Below are 15,285 nucleotides of genomic sequence, written 5' to 3'. Positions count from 1 at the left end.
AATGTGTTTCTTTTTGACTACCTCTCTTAATTAAAACTTATGAGGATTTTCACTTATAGCCGCAAGAATTCAATTTGGCCGCGCATATCGTTGATATTAATCCTTATAAATATGTTACATTTAAAAAAACATCAGAAAGAAACCCGCCGCCAAAAGGATGTATAAAAATATTCGTTTTCGCCTGAAAGTATGCCCCAGCAGACGATTTTGCTTACCAGCTTGATGCATTAACAAAATGGCTTACAAATGTAAGTCAACCAATATTTTGGCTGAGAGTCTCAACTTGAGACTGATATTAGTGTTCCAAAAGCTATTCTATTTTCGCATCGGTGACTGTAGGAAGAGCTTTTGCGCCTGAAAGCTAACGCTTGAAGTCAGCTTCCGAACAGCTGATTTTGATAAGCACCGCAATCGCCCACGCCGCATGTTTTCCTTTCTGCTTTCCTTCTTTGCTTTCGCTTTGCTTTGCTTTTTGGCGCTCCGGCTCAGTTCAAATTTAGCGATGCGCGCGTGCGGTAGCTGAGCGGTCGAAACATAACGGTAAACGGTCCTCGAAACTGTTTTTTGACATATTTGTCTTATCGTATCGCCCCGACTTTGAGCCTAGGGACCGCCGTTCGTAGTAAACTAGCATTCTGACAAAGTGCACACACCTTTTGGCAGGCGGCGAAAACTTTTGTCCGCGAAAACTTTTCCACTTGTGTGTTGTTTGCCCATGCGGTGCGTTCGCGTGTGTTTGCCAACTAATCCAAACATGTGAGGCTACAAACAAATCATCTTTAACACTATCCACCCATTCAAACGGAGCGTTTTCCCAAGTGATCTGATCGCCTCGTAGTAAAAGTTTTCCCTTGACCAGCTCTAATGGTAAATGCAACGATAAAGTTGTTTTCCGAAATTCGGCGAAAAGTTGCCAGCCAACTGTCCTCATAAAATATGCCAAGACATTTACATCGCCCGGCCCAACTGCTTTAAGCCCGCTGGCACCCGTTGGCCATCAAAGTGTTAAAGTGCTATAAAAAACAGGTACGAAAACATACTCCCTCGGTGCCCATTGAATAATGCATTCAATTACGAATGTCGCCAAAATAACTAGAAAAAAAAATAAGCAACAATTTATGCGCACGTGAGGTGTGGGCACAAATGTTATTATTCATATGTACACGCTTTTGTTTACTTTGCCTAATGTTCTCTTTCGGACCGACAATTAATATTTAAAGGTACTCTTGTAATTCATGTTGAATGTAATTAAAGGATTGTTTGGTAGGTAGGTAATGCTTTTTGTTGTTCAGGCAATTAAACATTTCAGTGGCCCATTTAAATTAAATTAGCTTAATACGTACTATATGTGACTTTAAAAACTTGTTGGCATTTGGGCAATAACACTGTTAAAAATAATTGTTTAAATAGTGTTAAAAATATATAAAATAAAAAATCAAGATTAAATAATAAAATAACTTTAACTACAGTTTCACAATAATACAGACCCGCCATTTAAGGTATTTTTTGAAAATACCTATTGAATTTAAATACAATTAACAGCTTATTCGAGATTATTTAAAGGTTCAAAAGGTGGCACAAACAAGAGTAAAATCGCATTTAAATTGAAAGTCAGCGGGACCCAAAACCGTTAGACAGATCAGACCGCCATAAGCCTTAAATATTAATGAAACGATTAAGCAAACTTTTTTTGGGAAGCGTCATTTGTACCCCCGCGAATGTTTTTCTTTGTGTTTTTTTTTGCACTTCATGAAATGTTAATTTTAATTAAGCGCCGCTGCGCAGCTGAGAAAAGAAGTTAAAAAATAAAAACGGGGATTAAAGGCACGTGGAAAAGCGACAGGAAAAGTTGGAGTGTGTATGTATGTGTGTATGTAGTTGTAGCAAGGTGAGGGAGTGGTGTAGGTACAATGATAAAACACAACCAGAAAAGAAAACAATAAGTCAGCAGTTGATGATGAGCAGGTGTGTGGCGTTGCAAGGGACAGGAAATGCGGATTTCCTTCGCTCCTGGAAAAGCGGGTCAAGTTTTTGTTATAAAATATTCCAAGTGTCACAAAAAAATAAACCAACGAAAATAATAATAACGAGTGCAAAATGGTAGGCGGGGGGAGGGGGGAGCTGGGTTTTCCGCGGATGCGTCTTGTTTAGCAGCTCCGGGGTCCTTTGGTTAATACTTGTGCAACAGCAACAACAACAACACAAGTGGAATAAGGAAAAGCCAAAGGAAAACGCTACAACAACAAGCAAAACAACAACAAAGACAACTGGCGACGACTTCTTGCGGGACATTGTATAGGCCAAAGAATAATAAAGACCTGGAAAAACAAAGACGCGAAGAAAATCCCCTCGCCAACAGTGTTGATAATGAAAGCGCGGAAAATGCACCTGCAAAATAAGTGTATTGCCGCGGAGGAATGCATATTATATATTTTTTTCATATTTTAATATCTTTATATATATCTGATATGCGAGACAATATATATATATAATACTGATATAGACAATACTGATATATATGAGACAAAGTTTGTTTAACTTTGTAGTTTAGAGATACCAAGTATCTAGATAGATGGTATTAAGATAGCTAAAATAATGGTAGCATCTTAGGGAAAAGCTAATATATACAATATGTATAGGAATTATATTTCAAGCAGCCCTTTTTAATGCAATTATTCTCCAAGTGTAGGAAGTAAAGTTGGGGGCCAACTGAAAACGGGACACGCAAGAGCGAAAGGCTTAGGAGCACAGGTCTGGGCAATTATTGTTGATGAATACACCCACAGAGACCAATAGGAAATAGGGCTGGGGGGTCAGACACCCCACCACAAGCCCTTTTCAGCACGCAAAGTGTAGCTTTTCTTTTTAGGAGAAATAATGGAAAGCGTCCCTCCATCCTATGCATGAAAAACAATAATTTGTTATCTGTCCGCTCAGAGGATCCTCTCACTTTCGGGCCTAAGAGCAGTCTATAAATCACAAAAACCGAAAAATATCCATCTATGCGTGGGCTAGCAAATCGTTTTGTGTGCGACCAAAAAGATAATTAAGACATTATGGCATATCTTGGCTGGCTGGCATATACATACATATAACAATGAAAGGACCTCTCGATGTGCTGGCATTTCATAAATAATGATTAGAAATTTAATGGGTTCCGCACGGCGCAGGAAACAGGTCTATTTATCGCTAAACAAATTGGCAAACTAACCAACCAGATAGGAGGAAATCAATATTGTAATACAACAGATTTGTTTCCGTAGAATGAAACATGAAACATGTGTTTGTTTAAATTAAAGCACCTTTATCTTTAGCAGAAATTCAATAAATAAATTTATCAAGGCGTACAACGTTCACAAATACCAAGCATTTGTATATATTTCGTATCTAAACGAAAAACGAGAATGGAAATTTAATATCAGTAACTTTGCAGCCTTATTTGCTGGTAAATAAAGAGCACAGGTAAATTATTTTGTTAAGCCCGCTAAATAAAACATGCTTAGCAAATAATCCTTGAAGGTGCTTGAATGCGCATTAATTTTCACTGAAACTTTAATTCCAGCACAGCACTATAAATCTAATTGAAAAACTAATTTGCCAGCAAGCAGCTGAATTGTTGGGGAAATTCCCACTGCCAGCGACAGATGCTGTATACAAATTTGTTAATTTCGCCAGCGCTAATTTGATGTAACTAATTAAAAAACACTTTAAGTGAAATATTTGCCAGTCGCATAAATATGCCAAATTGTGAGGAGCACACCGACATAGATCCATGTTGGAGAAAATCTAATTAATGTGCGAAACAAACGGGCGGGAAATTTATTTAGCGCATTCGGTGAAGGCAAAGGACACCTGGCCACCTGCCCTCCCTCGGCCCCCCACTACTGCTACTTCATTTTCGTCCTGGCGGCAATAATTGCGTACATTTTTCAGAAACAGACAACAACAAGTGGAGCACTCCAAGTGCCTTCAAGTGCCGGCAATCTGTGTCCTGTGCTTGTTTTGACTGTCTGAGTCTGACGATTTGATTCGCCTGCCGGATTTCTGAAGCATCAGCATCTATATATATATATATATTCTACTATACCATATACTATGGCTATGGGCCAGCTTCGTACCTTTCTCACTCATATGTCTAACTGTCTGTTTGGTTATCTGTTTGTTTGCTTGTTTGTTTGTTTGTTTGTTTGTTGGTCCTTGGCGCGTTTGCGCGTGTTGTTTGAATTGAATTTGTTGCCCTTTGACGTGAATTGGATTGCTGACAGACTGGATTAATGGGCCAAGCCGAAAAGATTTCAAAAATGCCAGATCGATGCGGTCATTTCTAAAATGTCTAGTGGAAAAGGTTGATTTTTTAAGTAATAATTTATACGATTTTCCAGCTCGTCTTGAAGTAGCACTGAAAATTCTTAAGTGTAATGTATAGAACCTTACAAAAACGTGTATTAAACAGCAAATACATCGTCGTGATGATCAATCTCAAATCTAGCCAATACACATGCAATATTCAAGTAGAGTAAAATAAATGCTGGGTACTTTCTTTATTGATTTCCTTTACTTCCGTTTTTTTTTTGTGCATATTTTCAGAACCATGTCCGATTCGGGATCGATACACCTGCACGCACCTGTCGCGAGCCCGTTGTAATGCTAATAAATTCTCGGGTGCCATTGGTTTAATTAAAGAACCGTCAGAGCCGGACTCCGCGGAGGGCACTTGACCAGCCTGCAGAGGAGGTGGACGGGCTGAAGGTAAGGGGCATTGTTCGACCAGAAGGACACTCGCCAATCTGTGGACGCGCCTACGCTCGCCGCGGCCCAATCGGGCCACTGGCGGCTATCTGCTGACGGGCACAAGTGCGCCGCGTGACGATGAGTTCGTCGCAGGACGGAGGCATCTTCTGGATCAGGGCAAGGATAAGGATAAGGAGCAGCAGCAGCTGGGGCGGCGGGCATACGCACCTGCCGATGAGTGCTTAATTAATGTGACGGACTTTAGTGATATACAAATAAGTGAGGGGACTGGCGAGGCAGTGGCCAAGACCATCACCGAGCTGAGAGTGCCCACCATAACGACCACAAACAACAGCACCACCATCCACAGCAACAGCAACAGCAACAGCAACAGCAACAGCAACAGCAGCAACATCAACAGCAACAACAATAGCAACATGTCGCGCCTTATACAACCGCGATATCGTTTTCGGGATCTATTACTGGGCGATTTCTCATTTAACGACGACGGCGAAAGGTGAGTGGAAATGTACAATACATTATTATATTCGCATTGCGCATACGCCCCATTGGCGGTGCAGCAGTTGGCGGCGTATCACCATTTGCTTACTACATCCGAAAATAGATTCTTAATTACACTCACCAACTGCAATTGGCAAAATGATTTTCTTCTACTACTGCAACTAGCGATCGATTAATCGATTTTTACTTAAGGCGGATATAACGTCAATGTCCTGTCTTCTGAATTATTCAAGCGAATGTTTAAAGGTCGTTACGTCATTCAAAGTCCAAGATAAAATGAACTAGATATCGAAAGGGTTGAGAAATTAGTTGGGAGTACCATGTGTGGTGTGGTCTTAACTGTGAAACTAAAACTGTAGTCTTTAACTATTGTAATTTAATCAACTTCTTGATTACGAAGTGCCAAAAAATGGTGTTCAGTAGAAGATACATTAATCCGCTTCTAAGAACTGCAGAAAAAATTCGTTTGATTGAATATATAAAGCAAACACACGCAGCGTAGCGATTTGGTCACCTTTTCCCATTCCCCCAATGCAATTGTTTTTAAAAATCGAACATTTCGCATGAAAACCTGTCTAAAAAGGAGAACCCCGAAACCAATCAATATCTGCAGCTCTTGCCATTCTGTTTGAGTGCCAATTCAGTGCCACGAAATTACAAAAACCCAAAGTGGATTCACAGCAAAGAAGGGGTCGAGAATAATTTGATTTAGCTATTGGGGAGCGCACAACCATAAAAACTGAAAACCATATCGCTATTCTACACATTCAGCGCTATAACGAAATGACTGCGATAATCGTTATGGGTTTTTAATATATATATACATATTTTTTTTTTGGTCGAACAGCTTTCAGTGAATGTTCAGTTAATTTAGTTATAATCCAATGATTGACCACAGCATATCTATCATATTGTTTGTGAGTCTTTGCGTGATTACAATGGGATCGAAAGCGAAAGTAAGTTTATTATTGAATATTTAATGTATTGTGCAGTATTATTATTTTTCAGGAGCAGAAAATGAAAGCCGTGTGCTTAGGCTTGGAATTGAAATACAATAGATCAAATGTGGACTACTTTGGTTTAGTTCCAGGAGAATCTCAGAAGATGATGATAAACTCAACCAAGTTGTTTAAAAACATCTTTTTGGACAATCGAATTCAGAACGCCGTCTCAAACAGAACCATTTACAATATCAAAAACTTAGCCATCTGTAACTTCTTAAATAATCGCTTGATATCCAAGGTTTACTCGGTGATCTATGAAGGATTTGTGGGCAATTCCACGGTATTTAGATGCCCCGTCCAGCCAAGTGTCTACTACCTGAGCAACAGTGTCAGAGAATTCGAAGTGCCCATTTTTCATCAACCTGGAATGTTTCGATTATATGTCAAACTAAAGGCTGAAAAGGAGGGCAATATGCTCACAGAGCTCATCTGGCGATATCGTGTTAGGCGTATATGAATTCACATTTCCCTAATAAAATTATGTATGTCACAAACATTTTGAAAAACTAACACCCGGTGTATTGAATGTTCATGTTTCCCCTCAATTAAACGTGCAGATGTCACAATTATTAGCTCATTTATATTCCACAGACCTGACTATAATTGTTGATAATGGTTTGTTTGTTTAGTTCTAAAATGAAGTTCAATTTCGATGGATGTCTGTGGACCATTCTGTGGATCAGTGCAGTCGTTTTAGGTGCGGATCAAGAGGTAGTATCGTTGTGAAATAGCCAAAAGCACACTGATTTTCTTCACATACCACAGCAACCGCCTGTTTTCAAAAGAGGAGGCTCCAAGTTTATCATGGAATCCCTGGCGACCAGTTGTGATCACAATTTTGTGGAGTATTTTCATAAAGCTCCCGACATGGTGGATATTTACACATTTCGTGTTGTAAAACTGGCTAAAGCCTTTACCATCGATTTTGCTGTGAGGGTCGTGAAGACAAAGAGAGTTATGTACAAGGTAGATAACTTTGATGGCTGCCAATTCCTGATGAATCCCCTGATGAATCGCGTTTTCGGAACTGTATACAAACGGCTGGTCGTGAATGGCAGTTTCTTTAGTTGCCCAATTAAGCCAGGGGTATATTACATTCGGAACGAGGGTTCCGTGGCCATGTTGCCGGTGTTCCAGCCGCCTGGAAGATACCAAATCACCATGCGCGTCAGGATGCGAGAAAGTAGGGACCCCTTTGTGATGGAAATGCTGTGGGTATACAGTGTAGTACGAATTAAATAAATCGGGATTTCATTCGAATAAAGACTGCAGTTTTCGAATCGCATTTTAATTGAATTTTAGGATAACATTTACATTAGGTGCTTAGAGTGCATTAAAAGATAGTTAGAGATTAAACTGTTTATTTTTCGTTTTTGTTATTAAGTTATCTTTCTCCTAAATGATTGGTTTTGAAGTCGATTAATAGCTCATCAGTTGAATCGCAGACATCAAATCGTTTAGCCAGTTGAGGTTCCATGGCTGTCAATAGAGGTCATATTTTTTATCTTTGCCTATTTGGCTTACTGTTTTTCGTAGAAGAACATGAGGTAATCTCAGTTATTTGTTTAAATTTGGTAAAATATTTGACAATTCCGCAGCCAATTGCCGTTCAAAGGGGCAATGCAGAATACAGCCTAGAGTCGCTGGATACCAGATGTGATCATGATTTCGTGGAATATTTCCATAGAGTGCCCGACTCTAAGATTCTATATACTTTTCGTGTCGTAAAGTTGGCTCCAGCTTTTACCATCAATATAACAATTAAAGTGCTCAAGACACATCGAATTATGTACAAGATCGAAAACTTCAAGGGTTGCGAATTTCTTAACAATCCTGTGATATTTAAAATGTTTGGCGAATCATATAAAACTTTGGTGGTCAACGGCAGTTACTTCAAGTGTCCTATCAAGCCAAATGTTTACTATCTGAAAACCGATGGCATAATGTCCATGATACCAAGCGTTCATCCATTTGGTCGCTTTCAGCTATCAATGCGTGTAAAAATGAAGGAAAGTCGTAAGCCGTTTGTTATGGAAATGCTACTAAACTATACAATTGTGCGCATCAAATAAATATATTGCCAGCTTTTTGTCTCCAACACATTATAAGTTGTTCATTAATTTATAAGCAATTGGGAGCAATAGCTCATATCTTAATTTTTTGGGTTGAAATTAAACACTTTTCTGTCTCCCTGTATTTTGCACTTCATAAGTAATAGTTTGTAAAGTTGAAAAACAGCTAGTATCTTGTAACTATTTATCTAGCATTCTTCAAAAACAGGCAACATGTGTTGCATCCTAAAGTTTCTGGAAACAAATTGCAACCTCGATTATTTGAAACATTTATTTTCTTCCTGACCAACTTTTTCCCGACCAAATAAGCTTATGAATTTTGCACCTGTCTTCAGCAGTGATATTCCAGATAAAATGATAAAAACACAAAGAATATTTTCATGATGGAGAACATTAGGGGTTGGCACTTGCTGAACAACCATCTACTTTTCAAAGTATTTGGCCCAATTTACAAGCAGCTGGTGGTCAATGGCATTTCCTTCGAGTGCCTCATTAAGCCAAATGTTTACTATCTTAAAAATGAGGGTTTGGTATCCATGACTTTCAACATCCATCCACCTGGACGCTTCCAACTAACGATGCGGATAAAAATGCCAAAAAGGCCCATTCGTTATAGAGCTGTTGTGAAAGTATAAAGTGGAACGCATCAAGTAAAAACATTTGCCTTTTTAACTGTGTGGAGCACTTTATACGTTTGTGTATTTTGTGGTGATTATGGAGAAACTTACTAATGTGTCGGATAAGTTGCAGTCAGCTCTTCGTAGTTGTCTATACTATCATTCACTACTTCAAGAAACTTCTGATTGACAATCGGTAAAGGAGTATTGAAATTTTGGTGTGGAGTTTTGCCAATTTGACGCCTTAAAATACGTATTTTTATTTAACTATCACAAATAAAAAGCTATCGTTAAATCTCTCTTAAAACGCCACATGCGTAATTGGTATTAAGTAAAATTTATTAAGTAATTTTCCAACTGAACGATTGCATTGTGGCCAATTAATATACCATCAATCGAATTGAGGTGGAAAAAATATAAACATTTATTCAGTTGCAATTCCATGCCGTTGCTGTTCTCTCTTTCCGTTCTGGTTGCAAAAAAACGAGGTAATTCCGACTACCAAATAATTTATACATATCTCGATATACTTAAATTTCATTGAAACGGGCAATACGGACTTTCCTTTGAAGTCGGTAGAACGTATTGTGATCAAGATTATGTTGAGTACTTTTGTATGGTCCCATCGCGAGTCTTCTGTTGTTTGGAATATAAAAACGAAAATATATGCAGTGCTCTATAAAAAGGTGTTAAAGTGACCAATAGTTTTCATATTTATATTTCATAATTACACATATATATACTGCTCAAGGATAACAATCCGACTTTATGTTGTCATGTTAGCTTTTAGAATTTTATAATGTATCTTTGCCTTAATAATAAACAAATGTGGGTGGCAATTTTTATGTTAATTGGTTTATCAAGTTTATCTTTAATCATTAATTGGTTTTGTGGGCAATTAAGTGTTCATCAGTCGAACTGAGGTCAGAATATAAAAGCATTTGGTCAGTTGGTATATGATGGCTTTCACTGGATGTTTTATTCTTTTTTTCCGCTTGCTTTTCATACACTCAGTATTAGCAATGAATGAGGTATGAGCACTTCAAAAGCATATTTTAAACTCAAATTAAATGTGTTAAATTACATTAGCGAATGGTCTTCCAAAAAGGCAACATCGAGTTCATTCTGGAGTCTCTGGAGACGAACTGTGACCACGATTACGTTGAGTATTTCCGCAAAGTTCCAAACACGAAACTGCTTTATACCTTTCGAGTGGTTAAACTGGCACCTGCTTTCACCATCGATATAACAGTGAAAGTAGTTAAAACCCAAAGGATTTTCTATAAGATGGAGAACATAAAGGGCTGTGACTTTCTGAACAATCCGCTGCTGTTCAAAATGTTTGGTGAGGTCTACAATCACCTCGTGGTCAATGGCAGTTACTTTAAGTGCCCCATCAAGCCAAAGGTTTACTACCTGAAAAATGAGGGTACGGTGTCAATAATTCCCAGCATCCATCCACCTGGACGGTTCCAGTTGTCGATGCGTGTGAGAATGGCGGAAAGTCGAGCGCCATTCGTTATGGAAATGTTGTGGAAGTATAAAATTGTGCGTATCAAATAAAAAACATTTGTAATTCGTGTGGTGTGCTGTGCAAATTGCTTGAGTTGCTCATATGCCGTGTAGTTAGCAGTCATTTCTTCATAAGTTCCGTACACTAGAACGACTAGACGCCTCGCAAGTTGCTCATACGCCGCGTAGTGCGCACTCGTTGCTCATACGCAACGTTGTTTCCACTCACTCCCAGAGGTGCCGTTATGTGTGGCACGGCCGTGTGCGTTTTGGCACTCGCAAAATCATAATTCGACGGCAATGCCTTCTTTGCATTTAATGTAGCGTAAACATTTTAATTTTTTATAAGCCCGGCCGCCCCAGCCATTGCCAATTTCGCACGGCTCTTCTCTGCTCAGCTGACTGCGACGTGCGCAAGTGGCCGTGGCTGTTGCCTTTATAATGCCACGTAGTCCCAACCACTTGGCCCGGCCCATAGCACATGGCCCATGGCCCAGGGCCCAGAAACTCGTGACGGGCCTGTTCACTGTGTCACGGATGCCTGCACGTCCTGGCTGGGCAGGATTCCCTACCTGAAATCGGTTATAAACGGCTTAGTAAGCTCCGGCGCTTGTTGAATGGTGCCCCAATGCCACCGAAACGACGCGATCCTGTGCCCCACGAGCCTTGGGTTCGGTGCCACTAAACCCACAGAAGGGCTCGCATATGTGGAAATTTATTTACTCGCTCTACCCACGTCTCGATGACGGATTCAATTTCGCATTTTATTAACTTTTGATAACCTAACCGGGATTTGTAAAATGGATATATAACTCAAGTGCTTATTACATTTAGACATTCAGTGTAATTTCTAGAAAGTTTCGATTATTAAAGAAAATCTGGGATTAATTCAAAAGTAATTGTTATATTGTTTCTTTAATAATAAACTGGAAAATCGAATATAACCGAGACTGTGGTTAGAGCATTTCATATCCTTAACTCTTTGAGGAATTTCCGTTTTGACTTAAAGGCTTTGTGACACAGTGTAAACCTTTTCGGCAAAACCCTTTTACTTTTATGTGAAATATTTAATATGTACGCGGAAATTACGCTTTTGTTTTGTGAGCGTTGACGACGGCATTGCAAGATCATGATTTATGGCTACTTAAATACAACACTTTTATGGCCTAATCCGTCCTTTAAGGCGGTGTCCAAGGACCGAATATTTAATTGCCCCTCCAAATGGCTGTGGAATTCGTGATTTTAATGGCCGCACGTTCGAGTCGAGCAAGTTGGCAATTTGTTGGTCCTCGTTAACAGATGAAATTGTCCGCATTCCGGGACAAATATAACATTTCCGACCTGCTAATAAAGGTCAGAGTTCGCGTCACTTAAAGTTACCGTATACAATCCACTTTGGCTTCATTAGCAAACAAATTCCCGACCAACATTCTTGGTTGTGCGCACTTGAAATGATTTGGAAAATGTGCACACAATTTTTCACTGCGTAACATGAGTAAAATGTTCAATTAAGCCGACTGGGTCTTTGTTTACCTTTACTGGAAAAGGGTTTTTTGGGCCAAAAGATTTTCTCATTATACATAAGTGGCAAAATGCCCAGAGAAAACGACGAAACCACAACAGCGGGTAATGCCCTCAACAAGTTTGTACAGGAAAATGCGAGAAAATCGGGGAAATGCTTTTCCAGGCTTCGTAATGGCGCATTACTCGCTTTCGCACGTTTAACACAATTTTCCCGCGAGCACCTGATAGGTGGCCCTGAATTCACTTGGTTTGTCCGCAGCGAAAGTGCAGCTTTTGCCTTCGTGAAAATACCTCGGCGTATCCATTAGTGCTGATTATGCTGCTTAGCTGGGAATATGGAAATTTTTGAAGGGGCCTGCTTGTGAAATACAACTTCTGACATTTTCCATTTACATTCGTACATCTTTCGGACACATCCCTCACGTGAGCCGACACACTTGTGTGGTTTACCATAATAACTTATGTAAATCGCTTCCCTTTCTGGTCGTTTTTTCCATTTTCCACTAACATTCAACTGCAGTGTTGCCTGCAAGTTATTAGTTTTCTACCCCGTACTTATCAAAGTTCATACAGACTTGTGCTTATTAATAAAAAAAATCGTTTACCTAGCTGGTTTGTATATATAATCTATAATAATATTGAATCAATAATCCACATATTATACATTTCAATGTGTCTTCCTAAATAAGTCATTAAAATGTCTTAATGTCATCAATAATGTCTTCAAATAGTTATGTAAGTATTTTTTTCTAGTCGAGTGCCGCGAATATCACATACCTATTATTTCATTCGAATTCGATTAAATCTTCGAAAGTCTAAATTGAAGCAGAACCGATAGATATAAAAGCTATAGATATTAATTGCTCACAACTGGTTTAAGCTTTACTTAAATTTAGATTCCAATGCAGGGTAATAAGTGGACTCAATACCAATGAACGTTATTTGCCCACATTTGGTCGGCTCCCCTTTATGACAAGTTGGACAGGTGCTGGTTCCTCACATACCCCAGTTCCGTACCGAGGTTAATCCTCGAGGAGCTGAGCTGAGTGACGAGGAAGGCGGAGCTGACTGGCTTAATCCACACGACTATAATTATAATAGCATTGTGTACAACGCACCCACAGGCTGTTGCCATTGCGCTCTCAATAATGGATATGTCTGGCACTACATGGAGTACATGCCGCAGGGTCCTTGGAGGCTCTCCTGTCGCATTAATGCTTGTAAAATGATGTGCATTATGCATACAGTTCTAAATTTAGTACCCCTAGTGTTTCGCTATTAAGACTAGCGGCTTCAGTGATTTAATCTACTGGGTAAATATAAAGTTACGCTAGTTGATTTGAAAATGATTCCAATTATCCGGTAGCCAGCGAAGAATATTAAATTAATAACTAAGTAGTTCACTAAGTAGTTATGTTTTTAAGGCTAACGAATGTACAATGCTAAGATGGTTGCACTTTAATAACATGTGTAGAAGTTATAACACTTATAGCCGCATTCTAGATATCGGCAATGTTTTAAGCTCCCCGTTTAATTTTCTATTTTCACTACAATTCACGTTCATTGGATTAGTTTTATAAATACAATTTCGTCGTGAAGAGGCATGCAGAGTGGTTATCCTGAATGTTTCCGTTTCCGTTTCCCAACTTTGGCAACGTCACTGACTATTTTTACACACCTGGCAACAAAAAGCGAAAGAAGGCCGCACTTCTGGCGAGGTGAATGGGCCTGAACCCTCACATTTGGCATCGGTCCGAAGGGCAAAAGAGCAATATAAACAGCGTTTGTGTTCATCAATGAATGAACACTCGTAAATAAATAATTATGTGTTCAGCAACTATAGGCGATGGCCCAGGATCGATGGAGGTCAGCCAAGTCGAAACCGAGTCGAACAATTGCGATGGCATCCGAATTGCACCCATTTTATTACCACTTTTGTGCTGAAAGCAAAGATGCTTCCAGTTTTTGGTGGCTTTAAGGGGGCGGTTCGGGGAATTCTGCTCAAAGAAAAAGTTCCAAAATCAATCAACGTGCGAAAAAGGCAATTTGCGGCTACCAGTGAGAAGCAAGGCATCAGAAGCCAGTGAACGGTTTTCGGGCTTAAAGAGTTCATTTAAACAGGACGAATGCATATATACCCTAAGAAATATTTCTGAAATCTTGTGAAACTCCTTTATATGCTTCATTATGCAAGCAAAGAAAAGTAATGTTTAATATACTAAAAATTTTGCTTATTTTTAAATCGCTTAAAATCAAATCTAACGTAGACTTCAGCATTATTTACTATAAACATTCTGCTAAGAAATTGTATAATTTTAAAATTAACTTTATGGACATAAATATAACAATATCTAAATAAGATTGCTCCTAAATGGGTAGTTGTTATTTTAAAAGTACTGCCAAAATCTACATGGCCCTGACGTCATTGAGAGTATGGTCATGCCTGAAAATTCTATTATAAATAAAGTTTCCTTGCTGCTTCCTGTGCGATGTGTGGGTGTGGGTAAAAGGTGTTTTGTCTGGTCCTTGACTTTGTGTCTGTGTGTGTGTGTGAGTGGGTGGTATGTGTGTTTTTGTGTTGACAGCTTTTTTTTGTATTTGAACCAACAAATGTGGCGCAAAACATGAGCAACGCTTGACTTTTTGTGATTTGTCCACGTTTTCGTCCAGTTTTTCTTTCCTCTACCTGACAAAGTACACTTTTTAGATCGCCTGTTGGTCAATGATGCATTTAATAGCGTTCGCTTGGGCGAACTCCCACTTTCTCGAATTTCTATATACAATGAACAATAAAGAATTTTTCAATTTCCTGCCATAATAATTCATTGTCCTGTATATTATAAACGTGAGTGAGTGAGTGAGTGAGGAATACAGAAACACAGGAACTCTGTTAATGCTTAAATTTAATTAGCGATTGGGCCATGCATGACTGCGACTGAGACGTTTTTAAATTTAGCAATTACGTGGGCCGAAAGAAAAGGGAACCAGGTATGCAAAGGTGGGCAGAACAGATAGACGAGAGGAGGCCAGGAGGCGCAGCCCACACAAGCGGATATCCTTTCTGGATGAAATCGAAACGAAACAGGACCGAATCGGGCCAAGCCAAGCCAAGTGGAAGTGAAGGATACTGCGGACCGACTGACTGTCGGAATGCTACGACTGATTGTCGGATTGAATCAGGATTCGGGCCAGCAGGCAAAACAATCCTGACGGCATTAAAACCGCTTACGGTGGCTTTCAATTTATGCAAATTTTAAAGGGATTTCTGGCTAGCTCTGCCATTTTGCGGCAATTGGCCTGACA

The 15,285-nt window shown here is 39.4% G+C and overlaps 5 protein-coding genes and 1 pseudogene across 8 annotated transcripts in view; all 6 read left to right on the top strand.

The window, feature by feature from the left end:
* The first annotated feature begins 487 nt into the window (after positions 1-487).
* The window catches only part of SLO2 (slowpoke 2), a 94,802-nt gene continuing 80,004 nt past the window's right edge, over positions 488-15,285 (top strand). For all 4 annotated transcript variants that reach the window (NM_001259313.2, NM_001201972.3, NM_001273932.1 and 1 more), the window contains exons 1-2: positions 488-1,026; positions 4,588-5,248. In NM_001259313.2, the coding sequence (NP_001246242.1) occupies positions 5,169-5,248 (80 nt within the window). In that variant the 5' untranslated portion in view covers positions 488-1,026; positions 4,588-5,168. The remainder of the gene's footprint in view (positions 1,027-4,587; positions 5,249-15,285) is intronic.
* Positions 6,271-6,714, top strand: CG33475 (uncharacterized protein; the record flags this gene model as incomplete). Its single annotated transcript, NM_206077.1, has 1 exon — positions 6,271-6,714. One exon carries the CDS (start codon positions 6,271-6,273, stop codon positions 6,712-6,714), a length of 444 nt encoding a protein of 147 aa, NP_995799.1.
* On the top strand, positions 6,914-7,499 carry CG33476 (uncharacterized protein; the record flags this gene model as incomplete). Its single annotated transcript, NM_206076.2, has 2 exons — positions 6,914-6,954; positions 7,043-7,499. The coding sequence occupies 2 exons, from the start codon at positions 6,914-6,916 to the stop codon at positions 7,497-7,499; spliced, it is 498 nt and encodes a 165-aa protein (NP_995798.2).
* CG33477 (uncharacterized protein) lies at positions 7,733-8,329 on the top strand (the record flags this gene model as incomplete). Its single annotated transcript, NM_206075.1, has 1 exon — positions 7,733-8,329. One exon carries the CDS (start codon positions 7,733-7,735, stop codon positions 8,327-8,329), a length of 597 nt encoding a protein of 198 aa, NP_995797.1.
* On the top strand, positions 8,531-8,980 carry CR43177 (annotated as a pseudogene).
* Positions 10,039-10,509, top strand: CG12898 (uncharacterized protein; the record flags this gene model as incomplete). The annotated part of the gene is made up of 1 exon (NM_136737.1): positions 10,039-10,509. One exon carries the CDS (start codon positions 10,039-10,041, stop codon positions 10,507-10,509), a length of 471 nt encoding a protein of 156 aa, NP_610581.1.

Source organism: Drosophila melanogaster, chromosome 2R, assembly GCF_000001215.4.
Source record: "Drosophila melanogaster chromosome 2R".
NCBI classification, from domain to species: Eukaryota; Metazoa; Arthropoda; class Insecta; order Diptera; family Drosophilidae; genus Drosophila; species Drosophila melanogaster.
Note: the sequence above shows the minus strand (reverse complement) of the source record. Positions and strands in the feature narration are given on the sequence as shown.